This window comes from Dromiciops gliroides, chromosome 1, assembly GCF_019393635.1.
Source record: "Dromiciops gliroides isolate mDroGli1 chromosome 1, mDroGli1.pri, whole genome shotgun sequence".
NCBI lineage: Eukaryota > Metazoa > Chordata > Mammalia > Microbiotheria > Microbiotheriidae > Dromiciops > Dromiciops gliroides.
In genome coordinates, this window is record NC_057861.1 from 625,533,224 (window position 1) to 625,557,769 (window position 24,546).

General features: G+C 40.4%; 1 protein-coding gene across 2 annotated transcripts in view; it reads left to right on the forward strand.

Moving 5' to 3' along the window:
* Positions 1–24,546, forward strand: part of RAB11FIP3 (RAB11 family interacting protein 3) — a 156,375-nt gene that overhangs the window by 127,065 nt on the left and 4,764 nt on the right. For both annotated transcript variants that reach the window (XM_043967092.1, XM_043967100.1), the window contains 6 exons: positions 3,190–3,293; positions 11,429–11,569; positions 14,371–14,452; positions 21,164–21,301; positions 22,062–22,217; positions 23,019–23,159. In XM_043967092.1, the coding sequence (XP_043823027.1) occupies positions 3,190–3,293; positions 11,429–11,569; positions 14,371–14,452; positions 21,164–21,301; positions 22,062–22,217; positions 23,019–23,159 (762 nt within the window). The remainder of the gene's footprint in view (positions 1–3,189; positions 3,294–11,428; positions 11,570–14,370; positions 14,453–21,163; positions 21,302–22,061; positions 22,218–23,018; positions 23,160–24,546) is intronic.

Consider the following 24,546-nt stretch of genomic DNA (forward strand, 5'->3'; position numbering starts at 1 on the left):
AGAAAGCCATACCTTATAAGAAAAAGTTTTTTAAGTGGAGGAAGAGGGGGAAAAAAATCATCAAAACCAATAACCACATTGAAAAGTCTGACATTGTATGTAGTGTTCCACACCCCCATCCAACCCAATGGATTCCCCACCTCTGCAAAGAAGTGGGTGGAGGTATCTTCTCATATCTCTTTTTAAGGACTAAGATTCATCATTATAATTTCACAGATTTGGTTTCAATTCTTTTATAGTTGTCCTTTCCATTTACATTGTTGTAGTCATTGTGTATTATTTTCCTTGCTCTAATAACTTCACTTTACCTCAGTTCATGTAGATATTTCTAAGCTTTGTATTCATCCCTTTTTCTCATTTCTTATGGCATAGTGATATTCCACTACATTCACATAACACAATTTGTTTAACCATTCCCTAATTAATAGGCCTCTATTTCCAGTTCTTTGCTATACAAAAAGTGCTGCTATAAATATTTTGGTAAAAGGAGCCCTTCTTCCTGTTAATTATCTACTTGGGATATATACCTAGCAGTGCAATCTCTGGGTCAAGATATATGAACATTTTAGTCACTTTCTTTGCATGATTCCCAATTGCTTTCCGGAACAGTTGTACCAATTCATATTCCCACCAGCAATGTATTAGTATGCCTGTCTTTCCACAACCCCTCCAATACTATGTTTGCTGGGTGTAAGATAAACTCAGGGTTGTTTTGATTTGCATTTCTTTTATTACTAGTAATTTGTAAAATTCATTCATATGGCTGTTAAGTTACTATTCATTTGAGAACTTTAAAAAAATTCATTTGATAATTGATCTATTGGGGAATAGTTTTTGATGTTACATATTTCTTTTTATTTGTCAATATGTATTGGATAGAAAACCCTTATGAGACATATTTGATATGAAGATTTTTATTTCCCAAGCAACCACTTCCCTTCTTAGCCCGAATGCATTCATTTTATTAGTACAAAAGCTTTTCAATTTCATTTAATCAAGATTATCCTGTAACGATTGGAATGACGCCACCTGCTGGATACTTACTGTAGAAGAGTAAAATGAAGGGAAGGTCTTTGAGGGCAAGACCAGGAGTCAGGAAGTGACGCGGGCTAGTGGGAGGAGGAAGGAAGAGACTGGCGCTCAGTCTCGCTCTTTTTCCTGAGGACGCTGGCAGAGAAGGGAGCTAGAAATGTGCTCTCCCTTTAATAGATAGGAATCTAGGCCTTTCTCTCTCTCTTTACCAAATTCTTATTCTCCTTAATAAATGCTTAAAAGTCTAACTCTTGCTAAAGCTTATAATTTATTGGCGACCACTCACTAGATATTTTAGACAGTTTAGCTAGAATTTTAGCCCTTAACAATCCATTTTATCATTTATAAGTACCTCTATTTATTGTTTTGTTAAGAAGTTACCCTCTACAATTTGGAACTATTTAAAACCATTTATACTCTGACATAACAATACAACTACTTGGGTCTGTATTCAAAAAAGAGATAGAAAACAGAAAAGAAAAGGACTGGTATATACAAAAAATATTTATAGCAGCTCTTTCCTGGTGGCAAAGAATTGGAAATGGTGGGGCATCCATCAGTTGGGGAATGGCTGAATCAATCATGATATGTGATTATAAAGAAATAATATTGTACTATAAAAAATGATGAGCAGGATGCTCTCAGAAAAACCTGGAAAGACTTACATGAGCTGATACAAAGTGAAATATACTGTGTACAAAGTAACAGCAAGATTGTAAGATGATCAGCTGTGAATGACTTAGCTATTCTCAACAATACAATGATCCAGGACAACTCTGAAGGACTTATGATGAAAAATGCTATCCATCCCCAGAGAAAGAACTGGTGATGTCTGCATACAGATTGAAGTATATATTTTTTACTTTATTTTTCTTGAGGTTTTTTGTCTGTTTTCTTTCACAACATGACTAATATAAAAAAGTTTTGCATGATGACAGATGTATAAAAAAAAGTTACCCTCTGTCAGAAATGCAATTTAAAACAACTCTGAAATTATATTTTGTATCCATTAAATTAGAAAAGATGACAAAAGTCAAGAATAATAAATCCAGTGACTGTGAGAAGAAAGGCACACTAGTAAACTGTTGGTAGAACTGTGACATGGTCCAGCCATTCTAGAAAACAATTTGGAATTTTGCAAAAAAAAAAAAAAGTCACTAGACTGTTTTTTTATATCCTTTGAACCAATGATCCCACTACTGGTTATATCTCTCAAGAAAGTAGAAAACAGAAGGAACCCACATATAGCAGAATATCCATAGCAGGACTTTTGACAGTAGCAAAAAACTGAAAATAAACTGGGTGCCTGTTGGTTGGAAAATGGCTGAACAAATTATTGCATCTGCATAGAATGGAATGCTGTTGTGCTATAAACGATGATAAGTTTGAGAAATTTAGAGAAACACAGGAAGACTTATATGAACTAATACCAAAAGAAGTAGCAGAATCAAAACATTATACATACTGACTACAGTAACACAAACGAAAACAACACTTATGGGCTATCTAACTGGCATTAATTGCAGTGGCAGGCTTGGTCCTGGAGAATGGAATCCCAGAGCAAATACTCTTCCCTCTTGCTGGGGAGCAAGGGGCCCACAACAGCAGAATGTTACATGTGCTGTCAGGAGGTGTCATTTGGGTCCTTTCTGTTAAACCCATTTCTTTGTTAAATGGGAGTGAAGGGACATACATATTGGAAAATAGCTATGGTGGAAAAAAAAAAGGCATTGCTAAAATTTTAAAACACAGAATGGAGGAGAAGGAACTCAGAAATTCTTTTGTTAAAATTTTATTTTTTTTACATTCATTTTTTTAAAATTTTGAGTTTTAAATTCTGTCCCTCTCTCCAGCCCCTTCCCCACCCATTGAAAAGGCAAGCAGTATGATGTCAATTATTATACATGGAATTTAAAAGTTCTTTTATAGAATCAGAAAAAAAGCATAGAGCATAGGTGATAGACTAAGTAGTGTCAGGTATCGAAAATGGTTATTGCTGTGGGAACCTGCATTGATGACAAAGGGGTTGGATACTTCAGTTTTACTCAAATGGACTGTGGAGGGGGGTGCTTTGCAGTCTGCTTTTCTAAAAAGCTCTTGTGAATAGTCTCTGTTTTACTCTTCACTCACATCAGTCCTGTGCCTCTTGTTGCAAAGGTTATCTTCTTGGAGAAGAGAGTGACAGAACTAGAGAAGGACACAGTGGCAAACGGAGAACAACACAGCCGGTTAAAACAAGAAAACCTGCAGTTAGTGCACAGGTGAGCCTGGTTCAATTTTGTGGAAGGGGGCTATGGTATTGGTTGTAAGAAGGCAGATTTCACTGTGGAAACCACAGAGCAGTTATAAAAATGGTCCAGACCAGTCCTGGCATCTGCCTTGGAGAGACCCATTTTTGTTTTGTTTTGTTTTTTAGTGAGGCAATTGGGGTTAAGTGACTTGCCCAGAGTCACACAGCTAGTAAGTGTTAAGTGTCTGAGGCTGGATTTGAACTCACGTACTCCTGACTCCAGGGCTGGTGCTCTATCCACTGCGCCACCTAGCTGCCCCGAGAGACCCATTTTTTACACTCCTTTCATGTCTAAGTCCAGTCTTTTAGAGATCCAGAGAACCCTTCCTGGGGCTGCTTCATTCTTTTTTTTTTTTTTTTTGGCAGGGCAATGGGTGTTAAGTGACTTGCCCAGGGTCACACAACTAGTAAGTGTCAAGTGTCTGAGGCTGGATTTGAACTCAGGTACTCCTGACTCCAGGGCTGGTGCTTTATCCACTGCGCCACCTAGCTGCCCCCCCCACTTCATTTTTTATAGAGCATTTTAATATGAGAAAGTCTTCTAAATTGAGAAAAGCCCCCCAAAGGGCTATAGATTATGAGAGGATTATGCTAATGCTAGAGAAATAAGCTCGATTAGTCAATATCTTTTTGAGCTATCTAGGTCTTTGACATGCAATTCAGCAAATACTCAGTATAGAGCTATAGCAATCACCTTGTTCAGTCTCTTCACTTTACAGATGAGGAACTAAGGTCCAAAGAGATGAAGGCTAGATATAGTGGAAGTGAGAAGATGTATATACACATACATAAAATAGAGGCAGTACATGAGGAGTTTTACATGAATGGTCCAGACAGAAAATACTGTGAGCATAATATGAAATACTAGAAGGGCAGTTATTTCTGGGTGGGGTCATCCCAGAAAGCTTCATAGAAGCTCCTTGAGGGAAGGGGTTCTCTCACTTTTGTCTTTATATCTCTAGCACCTAACACAGTGACTGGCACATAATAAGCACTTCGAAAATGCTTGGGGCAGCTAGGAGGTACAGTGGATAGAGCACGGGCCCTGGATTCAGGAGGACCTGAGTTCAAATGCAGCCTCAGACACTTAACATTTACTAGCTGTGTGACCCTGAGCAAGTCACTTAACCCCAATTGCCCCACCAAAAAGAAAAAGAAAAAGAAAGAAAGAAAAGAAAATGCTTTCCATTTGGTTGGCTTCTCTGGAGCCTTAAGGAGTGGCTAGAATTTCAATAGGCGGAGATTCTGGGAAGATATTATTGGTGATAGAAACACCCATTTCCATGTCTTTGGTCATGCAAAGTCTACGGTTTGGGGAAGAGACAGCAAGTAGATCAGATTTGTCAGACTTGGGGTTCACATGAGAAAGTAAAAGGTGATAAAGCCAAGGCTAAATGTAGAGGACCTCGTGCACCGGGCTAAAGAATTTCGACTTCATGTTTTAAGTAGCTGAGAGAGACAAGTCTTAGAGAAAGTATTCTGCCATTAGCATGCAAATTGGATTGGCTTGAGGAGAAATTAGAAACTGGAGAGATCAGATAGCTGGTGACTGCACTCTAGGCATGAGACTGGCTCCTTTTTGTTTGTTTGGGTTTTTGGGGGTTTTTTTGTGGGGCATTGTGGGTTAAGTGACTTGCCCAGGGTCACACAGCTAGTAAGTGTCAAGTGTCTAAGGCTGGATTTGAATTCAGGTACTCTTGAATCCAGGGCCACTGTTTTATCTACTGTGCCACCTTGCTGCCTTGAAACTGGCTCTTAACGCTTTAATCTCTAGCTGATGATTGCTCCAACTGGAAGGTGTTCTTCCTCACCCTTAATTGTACCCCATAACTATTTCTGGCATCCCATCAATACAAAAGTCCTATATAGAGCCCTGGCATGAATGGTTTGAGTTTATGACCTTATTACTACTTAGAAGTTCTCATCCTTAGTGAAGAAAAAGAATCTCATATGAAAGATTATAACATAGAATCATTGAATAAAATTCAGAAAAACAGAACTTTGAATATGTCAGGAAAAATTTTAAGTAGTAGAAATGATTGATATCATTGAAAAATTGGAGAACTTTATAAGGAGAATAATGGAGACACCAATACTAACATAGGTCAGATTTTAAGATAAGTTGTAAGGATCTATATGAGTCAAAAGACTCCTTTACTTTCTTTATCGGTTCATAAATGGGTTCTATTTTTTTCTTTTTCTTTTTTTAAAAATTAATTAATTAATTAATTAAAATTAATAAAGTATTTTTTTCCGTTACATGTAAAGATAGTTCTCAACCTTTGTTTATACAAGCTTTACAATTTCAGATTTTTCTCCCTCCCTCCCCTCCCTTCCCCCTCCCCTAGACAGCAGGTAATCTGATATAGGTTTTTATTTATATATATATATATGTGTGTGTGTGTGTGTGTGTGTGTATATATATATATATATATATACACACACACATAATAACATTAATCCTATTTCTGCATTAGTCATGTTATAAGAGAAAAAAATCAGAGCAATGATGGAAAACACCAAAATAGGAAAAAAACAACAGCATCAAAAACAAAAGAAATAGTATGGTTCATTTAGCATCTATACTCCACAGTTCTTTTTTTTTTTTTCCTGGATTTGGAGATCCTCTTCCATCACGAGTTCCCTGGAACTCTTCTGTGCCATTGCATTGGTGAGAAAAATATAGTCCATCACAGTAGATCAACACTCAATGTTGATGTTACTGTGTACAATGTTCTTCTGGTTCTGCTCATCTCACTCATCATCAGCCCACGCAAGACCCTCCAGGTTTCTCTGAACTCCTCCTGGTCATCGTTTCTTACAGCACAATAGTATTCCATTGTATTCATATACCACAACTTGTCCAGCCATTCCCCAATTGATGGGCACCCCCTCAACTTCCAATTCTTTGCCACCACGTAAAGAGCAGCTATAAATATTTTTGTACATGGGGGTAGATGGGTTCTATTTTAAGCAACCCTGATGTGTAAAATTCTTTCTTTATCCTCACATTTATAGAGAGAGCACCTCCTCTAGAGCCTCTCTCCCCAACTCACACTCACAGTTTCGGTTCCCAGGAGGGACAACTGCTACCTCAGGTGTTAGGGATAGCCTAGTGGTCCACACTCCCCAAATCATAGCCCCCACCAATGAACTTTTTCTTTAACATTCAGCCCATAAACACAGTTAATTCAAAGCAGTGTCATTTACTAAAATGGCATAGTAAGAACATTAGCTACAAAACAAATGTGGAAACACATCTAAGAGTAGAGTAGTAGTGAGGCATACATGGAGGAGGCGCACATGAGCAAGGTATTCCACACCTCCAGTATTGTAGGGCCCCAGTGTCCTTTCTGTTCTTGTGGTGTCCTCTTGTTCTTTCTCCTCTTAGAGCACCATCTTTATTGAATGGGTCACTCATCTGAGTTCCCTAGACCTACTTCTCCCTGAAGTTTAACTCCCAATTCCCAGGGCTAATTCTTCCTTCAAAGCATAGTTGGCTCTTTTCTCTGCTGCCAAAGGTTACACTTCTTGCCTTGAGTGCAGCCTCTTTGTTTCTCTCTCCCTAGTGAGTGTGGGTCTCTGTCTCTCTGTATACTCTGCCGGACAGCATCTCTTGCTGGACAAGTAGTTCAGCTGCAAGATCCTATGACTGATATGGGTTCAGGAGAGGAGAGAAAATCCTTTGCCCTCTACCCCCATTCTTCCACTTCTCTCTGGTAGAGGCACAAAGATCACAATGCACAAAGCCTCTCCCTGCTTCAAACTTCTCACATGAATAGTAAGTAGCAAACCTAGAACTCTAACCTTTCCTATGTTAAGATAAGAGGCTACCTCCCAGTGCTTTCTCCAGCACGTGTCTATTTGAGACAACCCCCCCTCCATTTTCTACCCCCCTTCCCCAGCCTTCTGCAGCAGGGGGACCCATCTTATCCATCAGATTTCTCCCACTATCATCCTTACTCTTTCTCTTCATTCTCTGTTGGTGCCTCTCCTGCCTACAAACACACCCATGTGTCCACCATCCTTAAAAAAAAAACCAAAAACCCTCACCGAATTCTACAGTCCTTGCTAGGTATTGTCCTGTATCTCTCATCTCTTCCTTAGCTAAACTTCTTAAGAGAACCATCTTTACCAGGTGCTTCCACTTCCTCTCCTTTCGCTTCTAAACTCTCTGCAATCTGGCCTGCAATCTCAGCATTCATCTGGAACTGCCTCTCCAAAGTTGCCGATGATCTGATTGCCAAATCTATGAACATTTTCTCAATCCTTATCCTTCTTAAATTCTCTGTGGCATTTGACCCTGTTGATCATCTTCTCCTTGTGGATCCTCTATTCTCTCTAGATTTTCATGATACTGCTCTCTTTCGATTCTCCTGTCTGACCTCTTCTTCTCAGTTTCCTTTGTTGATTCTTCATCCATACCACACCCAGTAATTGGATGTGTCCCCAAGGCTCTCTCTGTCCTGGATACTTTTCTCTTTTCCCTTTATATTATTTCACTTAGTGATTTCATCAGTTCCCAATGGCACAGTTATTATCTCTATATATTTGGCCCTAGCAAATCTATATATACACTGGTGTCCTGAGTAGCAGTTCTTCCTTTTAGATACCTTGAAGTGGAGATTTCATAGGTATTTCAAATGTAACATTTATAAATCCGAATTCATTATTTTCCCCTTCTTCCCCACTTCTCTGTATAGCATCTTCATATTCCCAGACTCACAGTCTACATGCATTCACCTCACATATCTAATCAATTGCCGAACCTTGTCATTTCTACCTTAATAACACCTCATATACATCCCCTTCTTTTTATTCATGCAGCCACAGCCCCAGTTCAGGGCCTTATCATCTCTCCTCTGGACTATTGGAATAGCCTTCTATTTGGTTTATGCTTTAACTTCTCCATAGTCTAATCCTTCCTCCAATCAGCTGCCAGTCATTTTCCTAAAACATATGTTTGACTATCCTCACGCTCACTCTCCCCCCCCCCATAAATTACAATGGCTACCTATAATCTCGAGGATCAAGTATGTTTCATTTGGGATTTAATGCTTTATAACCTGGTTTTCTGCCTTTCCAATTTGTTCTTCCATCACTGAAGAATTGGAAAGCTTCAGACTGTTGTCTACATTGGAATGTACCATTTCAAGAAAGAGGAATTTAAAAAAAAATTTTCACCCCTCTGGCACACCTCTCCTCTCCAATGTGCACTCACACTTATATCCCTCAGTGGAAAAGACCACCCAAGGATCTAACACATTAAAGATTATGGCTCAGGAAAACCCGTACCAGTGTAACAGCTAAGCAGAGGCATTTCCTGAAAAGGAAGAGTAAGGAGAATAGTGACAAAATATCTCTTCCATCAGCCTCAGGCCTGGTGTCAGTGGACAGTGGCCACAGAGTTCACAGTACAGAACACATGTAGCGAAGACATCACACCTCTGGAGCTACCCCTGATGTCCTCGCACCCTTCCCATCTACAGCCTCTGCTAGAACCTGCTCCCGTGGGTCCTGGCAGAGGCTGCTCCAGGGGTGTTGTTGCTTCACTGGTTGAGTGTAGTCACCTCCCACTATCTCTGGTACACACCCAGGACTAGCTGGAATCTTGATCCTGGGGCCAAGCAGAATCCCAAGTCCATGTGCTGGCTTCTACGTCTCTCTGTAACTTGACCCTGAAGCTGGACTCTTTCAGGCTGAGTGCAAACACTATGTTCCTATGGCAACATGCTTCTGATGCAAAATGCTGTTGCCAGCAGAAGAGAGAGGAAAAAGAAATCCCCTCACTGCTTACCAAACCTTTAAGAGACATGAGAAAAAAAAAGGTAAAGGGCAAAACTTCAAGAGCCTTCCTCAAGAGCTGGCCTTGTCCTCCAAAGATGAATCTTTTTTTTTTTAACTCATTCCACAACTCAGTCCCCTTGTTCTTCGGGAGTCGGACGGACCATTAATCTTTGTCGATCGTCAGTGGAGTTTCCTAACCCTGTCATGTGCAGATGAGTGGGTCATAGTCTAAAGGGGGCTTGCTCTTGCATCTTGTGACTTCATTCTAATGAATGGGGGGGGGGAGCAGGGAGCATAGCTGATTGGTATCTCCTTTGTGTTTACTTGTTTTATTTCCCTTCCCTAGAGGACAATTAACTCAAACTCAGGAGAGGATCTAGGGTTTTGAGTCTCAAGGACTATTAACAGCTTGTCAGAACCTGGTTGGGCGTTTTAACCTAAGATAATGAACAACTGTGGAATTCTAGCCAGAGGAACTCCTGTCCACCAATCAAATGTCTATTTAGCAACTATTATTTGTCACATACTGTACCAGACACTGGAGAGACAAACACAAAACCAAAACAGCTCCTGCCCTCAAGGAGTTTATCTTCTACTTGGGATAACAGTAGATGCGCATGTTTGTGAATGCAAAATATTCATGAAACAGTGGGGCCTAACAACAACAGTAATCTAGAAAGGCCTCATGGGAGTCTGCACCTGAGCTGAGTTTTGAAGGGGACTGGATGGAATTATAAGAGGCCAAGGGGAGAAGGGAGGAGATCCCAAGCATTCGGGGCAGTCTGGACAAAGCACAGAGGCAGGAGCTCTAGTATTGGGGTGGGGGGGAATAGCAAGGAAGCCAACTTGACTATAATGTTCAGTGCATCACGGGATGGAATCATGCAGTAACCTGAACAGGTAGGCTAGAACCACAGTATATAGGGCTTTAATACCAGGCATAGGAGTTTGTGGGGTTCATTTTTTTTTTTTACATCCTAGAAGCAGGAGAGAGCCACTGGAGCTTTTTGAAGAAGCAACATGTCCAAGTGGTTCTTTAGGGATATCAGGTTGGCAGCTCTGGGAAGGAAAGTTTGGAGATGAAAGAGACTGAAGTCAATGGGACCTCACTTAGAAGGTTCTTATAATACTCCAAGCAAGAGATGGTGATGATCTGAGCTAGGGTGTTTCTGGGGTGAGTGGAGAACATGGGAAGAAATGTGAGCTATATTGCAAAAGGAGAATTTGTAAGCCTTGGCAACTAAATGGAGCTCATGGAGAGAAAAGAATCCCAGAGAATTCTAAGTTTGTGAACCTTAATGACTGAAATCTGATGACCTTTGGTATTCAGAGGGCTCTCTCCCTGCTTCGTAAAGAGTTGTTTACAAAATTATGTTTTCTAATCTCTAGGCACAAGATTTGTTAAGGTACAATTGCTTTTTAAAATTAAAATCAGGGGCGGGCAGCTAGGTGGTGCAGTGGATAGAGCACCGGCCCTGGATTCAGTAGGACCTGAGTTCAAATCTAGCCTCAGACACTTGACACTTACTAGCTGTGTGACCCTGGGCAAGTCACTTAACCCCAACTGCCTCACTAAAACAAAAAAAAAACAAAAAAAAAAATCAGGGGCGGGCAGCTAGGTGGTTCAGTGGATAAAGCACCAGCCCTGGATTCGGGAGGACCTGAGTTCAAATCCAGCCTCAGACATTTGACACTTACTAGCTGTGCGACCTTGGGCAAGTCACTTAACACCCATTGCCCAGCAAAAATAAACAATGAACAATAAAAAAAAACCACGAAGAATTTTTAAAAATCAAAATCAAATCACAGAAGTTTTTTGTTTTGTTTGTTTTAAAAGAGCCTGAGTAACTCTAAGGCTGGTGATGAGCACCCTTATCAGAAACTGGAAAGTTCACAAGAAGGTGAGGTTTGAGGAAAAAGGGAATGAGTTCTGCTTTGAAAATATGGAGTCATTGAGTTTCTATCATGTTTTCCAAATCATAGGCCTGGACTCTTGTTTTTTGTATCAACCTTTTTGAACTGAAGCTGTTGAAAACATAGTTTCCAGTCTGCTTAATTACATCTTAAGCCTTGGGTCAGATCTAAAAGCCTTGGAAGCCCATCAGATCCATAGGAAGTTATGTACTGCTGTCATATATCTTAAATGACCTTTACAACAAGCTATTTTGAATTATAATGGTTTCTCTTTGACAATGTAAATGTTTTCTTCTGCATTCCTGGGAGAGAGAAAAGGATAAGGAAACAGGTCCTGTAGAAGCAAGCCAAACTAAAATGAGATTTTTAAAAAATGTTCATCTTCTCTCCTCTTTGTCTCTAAAGAGCCAATGCCCTTGAGGAGCAGTTAAAGGAGCAGGAATTGAGAGCTGATGAGATGATCCTTGAAGAAATTAGAAAGCAGAAAGAACTCCTGTGCAAGATGGAGAGAGAAAAAAGCATTGAGATTGAAAATCTCCAAGCTAGGTATGGCATGACATATACAATAGTATTGATAATGAGAGATGAAACATGAATCAGATCTGTATAGTAGATGATCTTAGTTCAGTGTGTGAATTACCTTGAAGTATACCCATTTAACTGGAACTATGCACTGGAATCTTTTAATTTTATTTAAATAAAAGAGTAGGACTCTAAAATTTGCTTTCCTGGTTACCTTTCCCATCTTTATGGATTTCCTTTGGCCCCCCCCCCCCCCCCATTCAGTGATTTCTTTCTTCCTATAAACTGGAATAGCCCCAGACCATTTGCAAATGATTTTGTTTTTGTATCATCTTTATAGAAATGAGATTGCCAACTGAGGGTTATGACTGAGGATCATTGTAAAATGTGGGAAGGGAGAGAGCAATTTAAAATGCATATGCCTAAGTCTGCTTCACTAAAGGACAATGATAATTTGTGCTTAAAGATCTTGTGTGAGGCTGGGTTTATGAAGAAGGCAGTGTATCAACCTTTGGCCTTTTATCCCTGGTGTTGAGCTCTCAAGTCAAGTTTCCCAGGCCACTGTGCTAGTCTACCCTGAAATGTAGTGTTTCTTATCAGAAATACAATTAAGAATAAAAACAAGGAACAGATTTCTTTCTGGTACCATGCAAATACAAAACTCCAAATATGCATTTCCTCTGGAAGTGCCAAATAGCATTTTCTTTTTTGAGGCTTTCCAAGTGAATGTGAATACATGAGAGGGAACATACTATAAGCTGAGTTATTGAAGGTAGGTTCCAAGGTTGAATAAATTTTGCTATTCCACACATACATTGTGTAGATGTGCACATTTCCCAAACCTTGCCTTTAGAAATATCAAAGTAAAAACAAAGGAATTTGGGTGGGGAAATACCTTCTGTCTAAACTTCTGTCAAACCTATCTGATTTACAGTGTTCATACCATACTCTCAAAGGTCAAGCAAGCTTCCTTCCTTATGTTAGCAATCACTAAACAACAAAAGTGAAAAGCGGCAATGTGCTGTCAACAAAAATCGTACTTTTAGTCAGTTTGGCTAACTTGTCAGGGAATGTACTCTCTGGGGGAAGGAATTGGCCAGCTGCTTGTTGGGAAGTGTCTGTTGTGCCAAAACAAAATATATGGATAACTTTTTTAAATGATTCCATTTGGAGGCTAATACAAGTCAGTGATCTCTGACCATTAGAGAAAAAGAACATTCCTGTCAGCTCAAGCATTTGAATTGGAAAGTTTACCATGGAGGTTCAGCAAAAGACTCTCTTAAACAGTGTCTGTGTACCTCTTGGTGCTTATTTTTTGCTTTCCCTCATCCTTTTGATTCCTTCTAATTTGGACTCTTTATGCATTTTGACCCCTGTGAACTGCTATTGTCCTTGGTATAACTAATTCTATCTATGTTGTCCCAATATATTTCTTGTGACTGCAAACCCAAGTAGAGGGTCACAAAAAGACCTTTTATTGGGCACCACGCTACTTACCAATTGACATAGCCATGAAGCAGATTTCACATAAGAAAACAAAAAGAAGAACAAAAACATGGTAGGGCGAAAGTCTTCTTACACTATTGGGAACCTAAAAACTCACTTTCCTGTTTTTTATGAATTGGGCTGCAGGGTGGAGGCTTGGGGGAGGCAGTGAGGAAGGAGAAAGTGTAGCAGAAGACCATCCTGAATCTCAAAGGAGAACTTCTAGATCCAGATGGGAACTTCTCAAGAAGATGACTTGAGTGATAGCCTGTAAACATGTCCTTCAGATGCTTTCAGTAAAGATCTCAATTTAGTTACAGCCCTATATGAAAATGCTGAGGTCAGCATGGGGTCAATATTACCCTTCTCTCCTTTCTCTGTAAATTGACAAGAATTTTGACTTCCAGACTAGCCAGTTTTATAAATTTGTAGCAAAAAAGTGGAGAGGAAATTATATTTATTTGAACGTTAGAGTTTATGAAGGACAAACAACACGTAATGGTTCACATAGCCTTATGCCATGGCTAGACTTAAAAGCCACTTATCAGGCATAAATCATTTGGGGAAGTGGAGTGTTTATAGTCCTAGAAATTGGAACAAGAAGGGACTTTAGAGATCACCTTAATCTATATTCCTGGGTCCCCTCAGAGGAGTGGGGAGGGGTGAGCTCTTTCCCTAGGTGGGTTCACACTGATTCTTTCTAGGGTTAGAGCTCTCAAGACCAAGCTACAGTAGCGTAATCTGTACAGACTGAAGACCCAGATGCCTGGAATAGATACAGAGGGGGCAGCTAAGCTCCTCCTAAATAAAATCAAATGAATCTCCTGCCCATTAAATATCTCTCTAGCTTCTTGGTCTTCATCATTCTAGAATTGTCCCAGACCTCCCAGAGGGAAGACGAGCAAGAACAGGTTAGGCTTTTTGCCACAGATGAAAAGTGTTGACCACTTACTGAAACCTGAGCAAGACAGTAATGGGAGTCGGGTTCTTGTTAAGGTGCTAATTAAAATTGTGTTATTGAGGGTTAAAAGAAGTTCAGTTAAATGAAATAAACAGAAGAACTTTCTAAAAACTTAACAGTTCTTAACAAAAATTTTGTTTTAACTTATTTTCCGACATTAAAAAAAATCTCTGCAATAATTTAGTCAGCCTGCAGTAATCAATAGTGGCTGCAATTTGTTGGGGGAATGAAAATTTCTGGATTCTGGAGTGTCTCATGTACAAAACTATCAAAAATCTTGCATTTCTGAAAGTGCTATGTTCTCCAGGGCTTTTGCCATAAACTTGAGTCTTTGGGTAAGGCAATGATGAAATTCTAAGCCTGTGCCTTTTTCTAACAGATTACAGCAGCTGGATGATGAAAACAGTGAGCTGAGATCCTGCACACCATGCCTGAAGGCCAATATCGAGAGACTAGAAGAGGTGAGGGATATTTAGCATGGACTTCCCCAGTTATGACTCTTAGGTCCAGGAACAAACTCTTCCCTTGCCCAGGGGAGACAACTAGAAAGTGCAGCGTCAGGTTCTTCTGATACATCAATGACTTAGTCTCATTCATTCACTCAACAAGCATTTATCAAACATCAGACCAAATACCAGGCATTGTGATAGGCCTGTGGGATACAAAACCAAAATGAATAGTCCCTGGCCTCAGAAAGTGTACATTCTATTGAAAGAAATAGCATGTAGACAGATCATAAATAGAAAAAATATACAAAATAAATGCAAAGTAATTTTGGCAGAGGGGAGGATGCTAGCAACTGGAAGGGATCAAGATAAAGTTTGCATAAGAGTTTCAGGGTTGTAAGAGCCAGAGATAAGGAGGAAATTCATTTCAGATGTGGGACATGGCCTGTAAAAAGGCATGGAGATAAGGGAATATCATGTACACAGAGTGGGTGAAGGGGTAGTGCTACACAGTCATCCTTACAAGGTAGGCTGGACTCAGATTGGATTTTATTCCAGTAGCAATAAGAAGCTTCTCTGGAATTTTTGGAGCATGGAAGTGATATGGAGCAAGGAATTTCAATTTGGATGAATTGAAGGTGGAGAGACTCAAAGCAAGGAAGCCAGTTTGGAAGAATTTATAATAGTCCAAGTGAGAAGTAATGAGGGCCTGGAGTATGATGGTGTCTATAGGAGTAGAGACCAGGGGAGAGAAGCAAAAAGTGTTGTGGGAGGAGAAACAACAAAACTTGGCAACTGATTGAAAGTAGGGAAGAAAGAAGAACAAAGTATAACCAAGGTTGTGAACCTGGGTGACTAGTTATATCCTCAGCAGAAACAGGGATGTTAGAAAGAAAAGAGGGCTAGAAGGAAAGCTGATTTCTGTTTTGAACATTTTTGAGTTTGAGATGCCTATGAAATATCTGATTTGAAATGCCACGTAGGCAGTTGGTGATGTGACACCTGGAGCTCAGAAGAGACTGAGGCTGAATACATTAATCTTGGGGGTCATTAACATAGAAATGATAGAGATGAAATCACCAAAAGGAGGAGTGTAGAGAGATAGCTTAAGACACAAATGTAGGGAGGGGTAGGACATGTATGATGATCCAGCAGAGAATTGTGAAGAATAAATAACAGGCATGGCCATAAAGGTTGGAGAAAAGGCAGAAGATTAGTGTGAAAAGAACCTAGGTTGAAGAAAGACTATCAAGGAAAAAGGATAGTCAATACTGTCAAAAGTTCCAAGATAAGTATAAGAGGATGAGGACTGAGAAAACCAGATGACCAGGAGTTAAGGAGTGGAGAGAAGTTACTACACAAACAAAACCAATGTGGCTTAGAGTAGTAGGGACACCATTAATTTTGCAGCAAGTTTCTCTGATAAAGGTCTCATTTCTAAGATATACAAGGAACTGATGAAATGTATAAGAATAAGAACCATTTCCCAATTGATAATTGGCATAGGCAGTTTGTAAGAGAACAAATCCAAAATATAGCAATATGAACAAGTATTCCAAATCACTAATAAATAATTAGAGAAATGTAAATTAAAGAAACTCTGAGGTTCCATCTCACTCTCTTTGGCAAACCTGACAAAAAAGGAAAATAACAGATGTTGGAGGGTCTGTGGGGAATAGTACATTTCCATTCTGGAAAGTAATTTGAAACTATCCCCCAAAATTTACTAAATTGTGCATACCCTTTGACTCACTGATGCCACTATTATAGCCATACCCCAAAGAGATTTAAAAAAAAGAGGAAAGTAATTCAAATGTATAAAATAGCTCATTTTTGTGGTTACAAAGAACTGGAAACTAAGAGGGTATGCATCATTTGTGGAATAGCTGAATAAATGATGGTATATGAAGGTAATGAATGGAATTCTGTTGTGCTCTAAGAAATGATGAAGAGATGGTTTTGGAGAAACCCTGGAAGATATATGAAATGATGTGAGATGAAGTGAGTAAAACCAGGAGAAGAATTTATACCATAACAACAGCATTGTAAAAAACAAGCAACTTTGAAAGACTTAAGAACTCTGATCAATGAAATGATCAACTATGATTCCAAAGAACTGTTGATAAAGAATGCTACCCACCTCCTGGCCAAAAGAGCTGATGGACTAAAAATCCAGAATGAGACACATAGTTTTGGACATGGTCAATATGGGAATTTGTTTTGTGACTATGTATGTTTGCGATAGAGTTGTGTTTTCTTTTTTTAGGGTGTGGGTAGGAGTAGAAAGAGAAATATGGGAGGGAGAGAAAAGAAATGTTTTTTAATTGAAGAAAATAATTTAATTTTAAAATAAATTAATGAAAGGAGAGAAAATGGAGGAAGAAACAAGGGCAACTGACTTTTTCTAGGAGTTTGGCTGAGAAATGGAGGAGAATTATTGGAGAAGAGCTATAGCAAATGGTATGGTCAAGTGAAGTGTTTTTAAGGATATGAAAGATGTGAGCATGTTTACAGGCTACAGGGAAGGATCTAGTGGATAAGGAGATATTGAATATTAGGTGGGTTAATTGTAGGGGACTGTAAGAACAAATAGGAGGGCAGGGAAAGATTATGGACACAAGTAGAGGAGGTGGCTTTGGTAAGGGGAAAGGCAACTTCTGACACTTGGAGCAAAAGGAGAGAGAATGTAGGAGGATGTCAAGGGGTTTTAAGATGTGGAGTTAAAAAGAGGGAACTCATGAATAGCCTCTTTTCTCAGTAAAATATGAGATGAAATCTTTTTCTGGGAGGAAGGGGAAAAGTTTGGAACAAAAGCTATGGGAAATGCACTATAGAGTCTATTAAGGAAGTGTATAAGGATTTCCTTGCAGCAGTGAGGGCCCAGATGAAGTTAGATTCAATTCAGCAATCATGCAGCTTGTTTAAGAGAGCTGAGTAAGAGCAGAAAAGGTAGAGATGATCTGGGATTAGATTTAGTTTTGTTTTTGTTTTTGTGTGGGATTAGATTTAGGAAAGGCATGAATGGCGATAAGACAAGGGAACAAAGGATACAAGTATGGAGAGTGTGGGTTGAATTTCTTACAGCTGTGGGTAGACTCACTTGGAAGCAAGTATTTTAAGCCTCCAGAATATTCTCTTTGTTTACACATATGATTTGAGATGTCAGAATACGCCTTTCCTCTCACCTCTGTTACAGCCAAAGGGCACAGGCTTTGAGGCAGAAGAAATGATGGGGATTAGGTCTGTACACATGGAGGTTCTAAATAATGGATTCCCATGAAAAGGTTCCACTAGTTAAACAGCTGCCTTAGCCCTATTTGTTTTTCAGCCCTGTTCCCCAGGCCAGATCACTCAGTTAGTTTAAGGGTGAAGCAGATGAGGCCAAGGACTTGGAACTGATCCCAATAGCAACCAGGGAGCTTCACACACACAATCTTCACTGTTTGAAAGCTATAGGCGCCACCTTAACCCAGACCAGCCATCTCACCAATTCATGTTCTTGGTCACAAGGGTAGCCAAGTGAGAGTATAGCCCATCACAGATCCTGGAAAAGCAAATGATTGTGTATTATTATTATTATTTTTTTGGTGGGGCAGTGAGGGTTAAGTGACTTGCCCAGGGTCACACAAGTCTTCTAAAGCTAGCACCCTCTCCACTATACTACACTGTCTTTATTACATATACTGTATTTTGTTATTTGGTTCTCACAACTACTCTTTTTGGGGGGGAGGGGGGGACAATGAGGGTTAAGTGACTTGCCCAGGGTCACACAGCTAATAATCGTCAAGTGTCTGAGGCCAGATTTGAACTCAGGTCCTCCTGAATCCAGGGCTGGTGCTTTATCCACTATGCCACCTAGCTGCCCCCATGATTGTGTATTAGTAATGTTGTCTTGAAAAATAAAGCATCTGGCATTTGGAAAGATAACCTTGATCCTGCTTGGTCCCTGAGTTTTACTTTCAGGGTGCAATTTAAAGGACCAAACTAATTAAAAATGATTGCTGCTTTCAGGGAGATGGACAAGGACTCTTTCCCAACATAAAAATAAACTTCAACCCCACATCTCATGTCTTATGCTCCTTGGACTTTTAAAGGACAAAAATAGAAAAAGCATAATAGAATCATTTTTAAATTCACAATGACCTTTTAAAAATTCAAGTTCTTCCAAATAGCTCATTTCTCTCCTTCCCTGCTTTTCCTCCTTTATGTGACCTTACCACAGCCCTAAAATCTGCCTTAATACTGACAGTCTTCAGATCCCCCTTCAGAGGCCTTCTAGAATCTGAAGGGGCTACAAGAGCAAACAAGAGTGGCCTTCATTCTAGCCTGTTCTTCAGCAGTCTAAATCCTCCAGTTGATCATCTATAAAATGAAGGGCTTCAGTTAGATGGAGAGGAAGGCCCCTTCTAACTCTACACCCAATGACCCTGAGAACTTTTTTGGTTCTCCAGCCTTTTGTCCTTTGCTGCAAACCAAAATCTGCTCCATTCCTCTTGGGACTCTCAATTCAGGCTATTTCACTGCTTCTGGGAAATAGAGTAAGTCCTGGCACCTCATGACAGACTTAATTTAATAATAAAAGGTTTCCAAGGTTAGACATTGTCTTTATTTATTTTGGGGGAGGGCAGGGCAATGAGGGTTAAGTGACTTGCCCAGGGTCACACAGCTAGTAAGCGTCAAGTGTCTGAGGCTGGATTTGAACTCAGGTCAAGACAATGTCTAGGGGCAGCTAGGTGGCACAGTGGATAAAGCACCAGCCCTGGATTCAGGAGGACCTGAGTTCAAATCCTGACCCAGACACTTGACACTTACTAGCTGTGTGACCCTGGGCAAGTCACTTAACCTTCATTGCCCTGCAAAAGCCAAACAAACAAACAAAAAACCCCAGTAATGTACTGTGAAATTCTTACCCCCTCTTCACCCCACCCTCTTAAAAAACTCATTATTAATAATTAAAACTCATCATTGGGGCGGCTAGGTGGCGCAGTGGATAGAGCACCGGCCCTGGAGTCAGGAGTACCTGAGTTCAAATCCGGCCTCAGACACTTAACACTTACTAGCTGTATGACCCTGGGCAAGTCACTTAACCCCAATTGCCTCAATAAAAAAAAAAAAAATTAAAAAAAAAAACCTCATTATCGATAGCACTTAGACTCCATCCAAAGCAAGCTATCCAGAATGGTCTCAGCTTTCTGGGAATCTTCAACTAGATACACTCACACACACTCACACACATACACACCACATGTACACACAAAATAAATTTTGTACATCATGGACAAATTAGTGAATGCTGTATACTGAAAAGATGCAGGCACAATATATTAATGCTGTTTCATTTATATGATGCTTCTCCTATATGCAAAGCGCTGTGCTACTTGCTGAGGATAAAAAGATAGTGATGGAACTTACATTCTAATAAAGAGGAAGGACAAGTACACAAACATCCATGATATGAGGGGAGAGTGAGATAATTGCAAGATAGAAGTCTAAGCAAGGTTCTATGAAAAATTTAAGGAAAGAAAAAGTTCTTTCATCAGGACAGAGCAGAGGGTGAGGAGAAAAATATTAGGGAAGGCTTTCTGAAGCAAGTGACACCTGTGTTAGGCTTTGAAGGAGGAAAGGCTAGAGCAGACAAGCAATAAGGGAAAGAGAATGGTGGGGGTGCGGGGAGCCCATTCTAAACATGGTAGAAAGCAGTAGCAAAGGCATAAATGTAGGAGAGAGAGAGTAAGATAAGAATAGGGGACTAAAAGCAGTCCAGATCAGCTAGAGCACAGAGCACTTAAAGGGGAGCCACATGAGATGGGACTGAAAAAGGTAGATTAAAACCAGATTGGGGGGCAGCTAGGTGGCGCAGTGGATAGAGCACCGGCCCTGGATTCAGGAGGACCTGAGTTCAAATCCAGCCTCAGACACTTGACACACTTACTAGCTGTGTGACCCTGGGCAAGTCACTTAACCCCAATTGCCTTACAAAAAAAACCACCAGATTGGACAGAGTCTTGAAAGCCAGGATCATCTGTTTATACTTCTTCAGTAGATAATGGGGAACTGCTGAAGATTTTTAAGCATAATTGACACAATTAGGTAAGTACACAAGGAAGATTATGTTTGAAGCTCTGTGAAGGATGCTTTTAAGGAAGCAATAGACCAATTGAGAGGCTATTACAATAACCTAGGTGAAAAGCAGTGAGAGCCTGAATAGGGTCTTTGTGGGTGGGAGTTGAGAGGAAAGGTTAGATATAAAAGATATTGGGGAAGTGAAATCAACCAGACTTGGATTATTAGATTGGATTAGACTACTACTGACTGGATATACAGGATGAAGAAGAGGGAAGAGTCAAAGGTGATTCCTAATTACATGGCATTGATGTAATTTTCTTCCATATAAATATTTTATTATTTTCCAGTTACATTTAGAGATAGTTTTCAACATTTGTTTTTATAAGATTTCTAGTTTCAAATTTTTCTCCCTCCCCCCTCCCCAAGACAGCAAGTAATCTCATATAGGTTATATATGTACATATTGATGTAATTTAGTGAAGAAATCACCCTCCAGTAAGAATGGAAGATGAAGACATTCTAATTGGATATAAAATAAGTCCTACCAGGCTGAGTGAATGGGATAATATTTGGTGAGATGAATGTCTCTTTGGCTGGATTCACAGTTTTAATGTAGTATGTGGGGTGGGGTGGGATTTTGCTTTTGCTTTGTTTTTTCAGGAAAAGCAGAAATTGCTGGATGAAATAGAAGACCTAACCATTCAACTCAATGAAGAGCAAGAAAACAAAAGAAAAATGGGAGACAAATTGAGTCATGAAAGGCATCAGTTTCAGAAAGATAAAGAGTCAACACAGGAGGTGAGAGTACTATAGAACAGTCATATGTGAATGTTGCCTCCATGAAATCCAGCAGACAGTAAGATATGTCCCAAGATGTATCAGTAAAGTATTGAGCGATGATTGTAATCTATAATGGAAAGCATGAGGCAGCAACGGTGTTGGCACTGATATTTGGTCAAACCATATAGTTCTAAACTAGTGATTGCTTTCTATCCCCACATTGTTGCCACCCCCTTTTCTGGTTTTTACCTATCAGGCCTGGCCTCTTTTTCCAGACCTTTGTCGGAACCCCACTTCTCCCATTATCACAGCAGCAGCTGCCCATGATCTGAAAACAAGCTCTTATCTTTTCCCTTCAAAACCAGACATGGACTTAGTCAAAAATCAGCAGGCACAAATCTAATGTCATTCCTAAAAGGAACCAGCACTGGATTTTCATGAGATTCTAGGACTTGGAAGGAAATAGTATCTGTGTATCTTTTTACATTATGAACCACTGGTAACTGGTGTCAAAACTAATTCAGGTTCGTGATGTTTTGTCTCTTAATGGAAAAAGTAATTCCTTTTAGCCAGTATTTATCACATCTCATTTTAGTATGCTTTTCTGGCTGAGTCTGTGTTGGGGTAGAAGTGGGGAACACTCATCTTTCACCCCTGGAAATTCATCATCCAAAGCAAAGTATGAGTAGACATGAATTCAGTCAAGGTTTATTGGACTTCACTCTGCAAAACAGGTCCCATCTTCCATTAAACATTCATCTTTTTGGTTACCTTACAGCTGATTGAGGACCTCAGGAAACAGTTGGAGCACTTACAGCTGTTTAAGCTTGAAGCTGAGCAAAGACGAGGCAGGAGCAGCAGTACAGGGCTGCAGGAATACAACAGCAGGACACGAGAGACTGAGCTGGAGCAAGAGATCCGCCGGCTGAAGCAGGTAGTGGAGCAGGCAGGGCAAGTGGAGCGTTGTCACCAAAGACAAGAAGGACTTTCCACTAAAAGCTTATATAGAAATGTCTGCCTTCTGGGCTGCCTGAGCTCTGGTCTGGAGTTAGTGAGGAAGCCTCTTCAGAGGGACGGAACCAGTGTTGTCCAACAAAAAGAGCTAGAGCAGCATCATGAAGCCAGAAGTGCCACTTGTGAAGTCTGTAGATGGTGAACCCAAATGCTGGGTGTCATCTACTTCACTTCCATCCATTCTTATTGAAAAAGCATTCCCTCCTCATGGGCAGGATTCCCTGCTCTCTTGGGAGTAGAGATGGAAGGTTGGGGAAAGCTCGCCCTTGGTAGATCTCACTCAGGACTAGTGTCTGTAAAGTAACTTGGGGTTTCTCCCTCCTCCCCCCTCTTTCTCTCTCTCCCTCTCTGCCTCCTCTCCCTCCCCCCTTCTCTCCCTCCCCCTCTGTCCCTCTTCTCCCTCCACCTCTCCCACTCCTTTTCCCTCTCCCTCTCCTCTCTCCCTCTCCTCTCCCTCTCTCCCCTCCTCTCTCCTCTTCTCTCCCTATCTCCCTCCTCTCCCTCTTCCTCTCCCTTCCTCTCTCTGTGAAAGTACTAGTTTCTTACCCTTAGACAATATCTGACCCATATGCAAAGAAATTAGTACTAACTCTGTTCTATCAGTGGTTAACTTCCCAGGACTTCCTTCCCTCTAAGTCGTAGAGTTAAAGATACTTTCAGGATTGACTCAGTACCTCAAATAGGATCAGGATTGATGGCTTAATGTTTTTCTTATAACCAGGATAACAGAAATCTAAAGGAGCAGAATGATGAGTTAAATGGGCAGATTATAAACCTCAGCATCCAAGGCGCAAAGAACCTCTTCTCTGCCTCTTTCTCCGAGTCGCTGGCTGCTGAGATCAGCTCTGTTTCACGTGATGAGGTAGTGAATTAGTTTTGTAAATACACTCTTGGAGGTCCAGCTCCTAAGCCATTTATCAAGCCATTCATCAAGCCATGCTGCAAACTGGAATGGATCCTGGGCATTATCTAGTCTGGTCCCCTCACTTTTACTGATGAGGAAACTGATCCTCAAAGAGGTTAAGTGACTTGCCTAAGGTTTCAATGCCAATAAATGCTTGAGAGAAGACTAAAACTCAAGCTTTGTAAATCCTGTGCCATTGCTTCTTCCACTAAATCAGGGCTTCTTAAACTTTTTCTACTTGTGACCCCTTTTCACCAGAGAAATATTTACGTGACCCTGGATATATAGGTATATAAAATAGGTATACATAACTGTTGCCAAATTTTTTGCAACCCCCAAGTTGTTACACAACCCCATATGGGATCAAGATCCACAATTTAAGAAGCTTTGCACTAAATCATGTTGTCTCACCTTTATTCCCACTGAAAGTAACTAACAACATTGGAGCTTAGATGATAGTGTTTGTAATCTTGGTCCTGCTTAATTTGTGATGATTTTAGATGCAGTTTTGTCTTGGTCTTTCATTTACATAAGAACTGCTAGAGTTACGTGAAAATCACCAGTCAGTCAATCAGTAAACATTAAGTGCCTACTATGTGCCAGCTATTGCTCAGTGCTGGGAACACAAAGGAAGATAAAAGACAACCCCCACCCCAAGGAACTCACAGTCTAATACAGGAGACAACATGCAAACAGCTATGTTCAAACAAGCTATTTGCAGGATAAATTGGAGATAATCAACAGAGTTTGTGGTACTGGAAAAGTCTTCCTATAGAAGATGGAATTTTAACTAGGATTTGAAAGACTTGAAGGAAGCCAGGAGTTGGATTTGAGGAGGGAGAGTATTTCAGGAATGGGAAATAGCCAGTCCCTGGAGTGGGAAGATTGTGCATCTAGTTTGTGGACCAGCAAGAAGGCCAGTGTCATCAGATTATAAATTAGAGTGGGGAGAGGGGCAGGTTATGAAAGGATCTGGACACCAAACAGAGGATTTTATGTTTGCTCCTGGAGGTTGTAGGGTGCCACTGAAGTTTATATGCAGGGGACAGTGGAGGACATGGTCAGACCGGAACTCTAGGGACATCAGTTTGACCGCTGAGTGGAGGATGACCTGCAGTGGGGAAAGACTTGTGGCAAGGAGACAGCCAGTACAGTCCAGGTGGGAGGTGATGAGGGCCTGTGCCAGGATGGTGGCAGGGTCAAAGAAGAGAAGGAATCCTATGTCAGAGATGTTATGAAGGTAAAATCAACAGGCCTTGGCACCGGATTACCTACAGATTCGGGGTAAGAAAGAGCGGAGTCTAGGATAACAGCTAGTTTTAAAAGGTTGGTGCTACCCTCAACA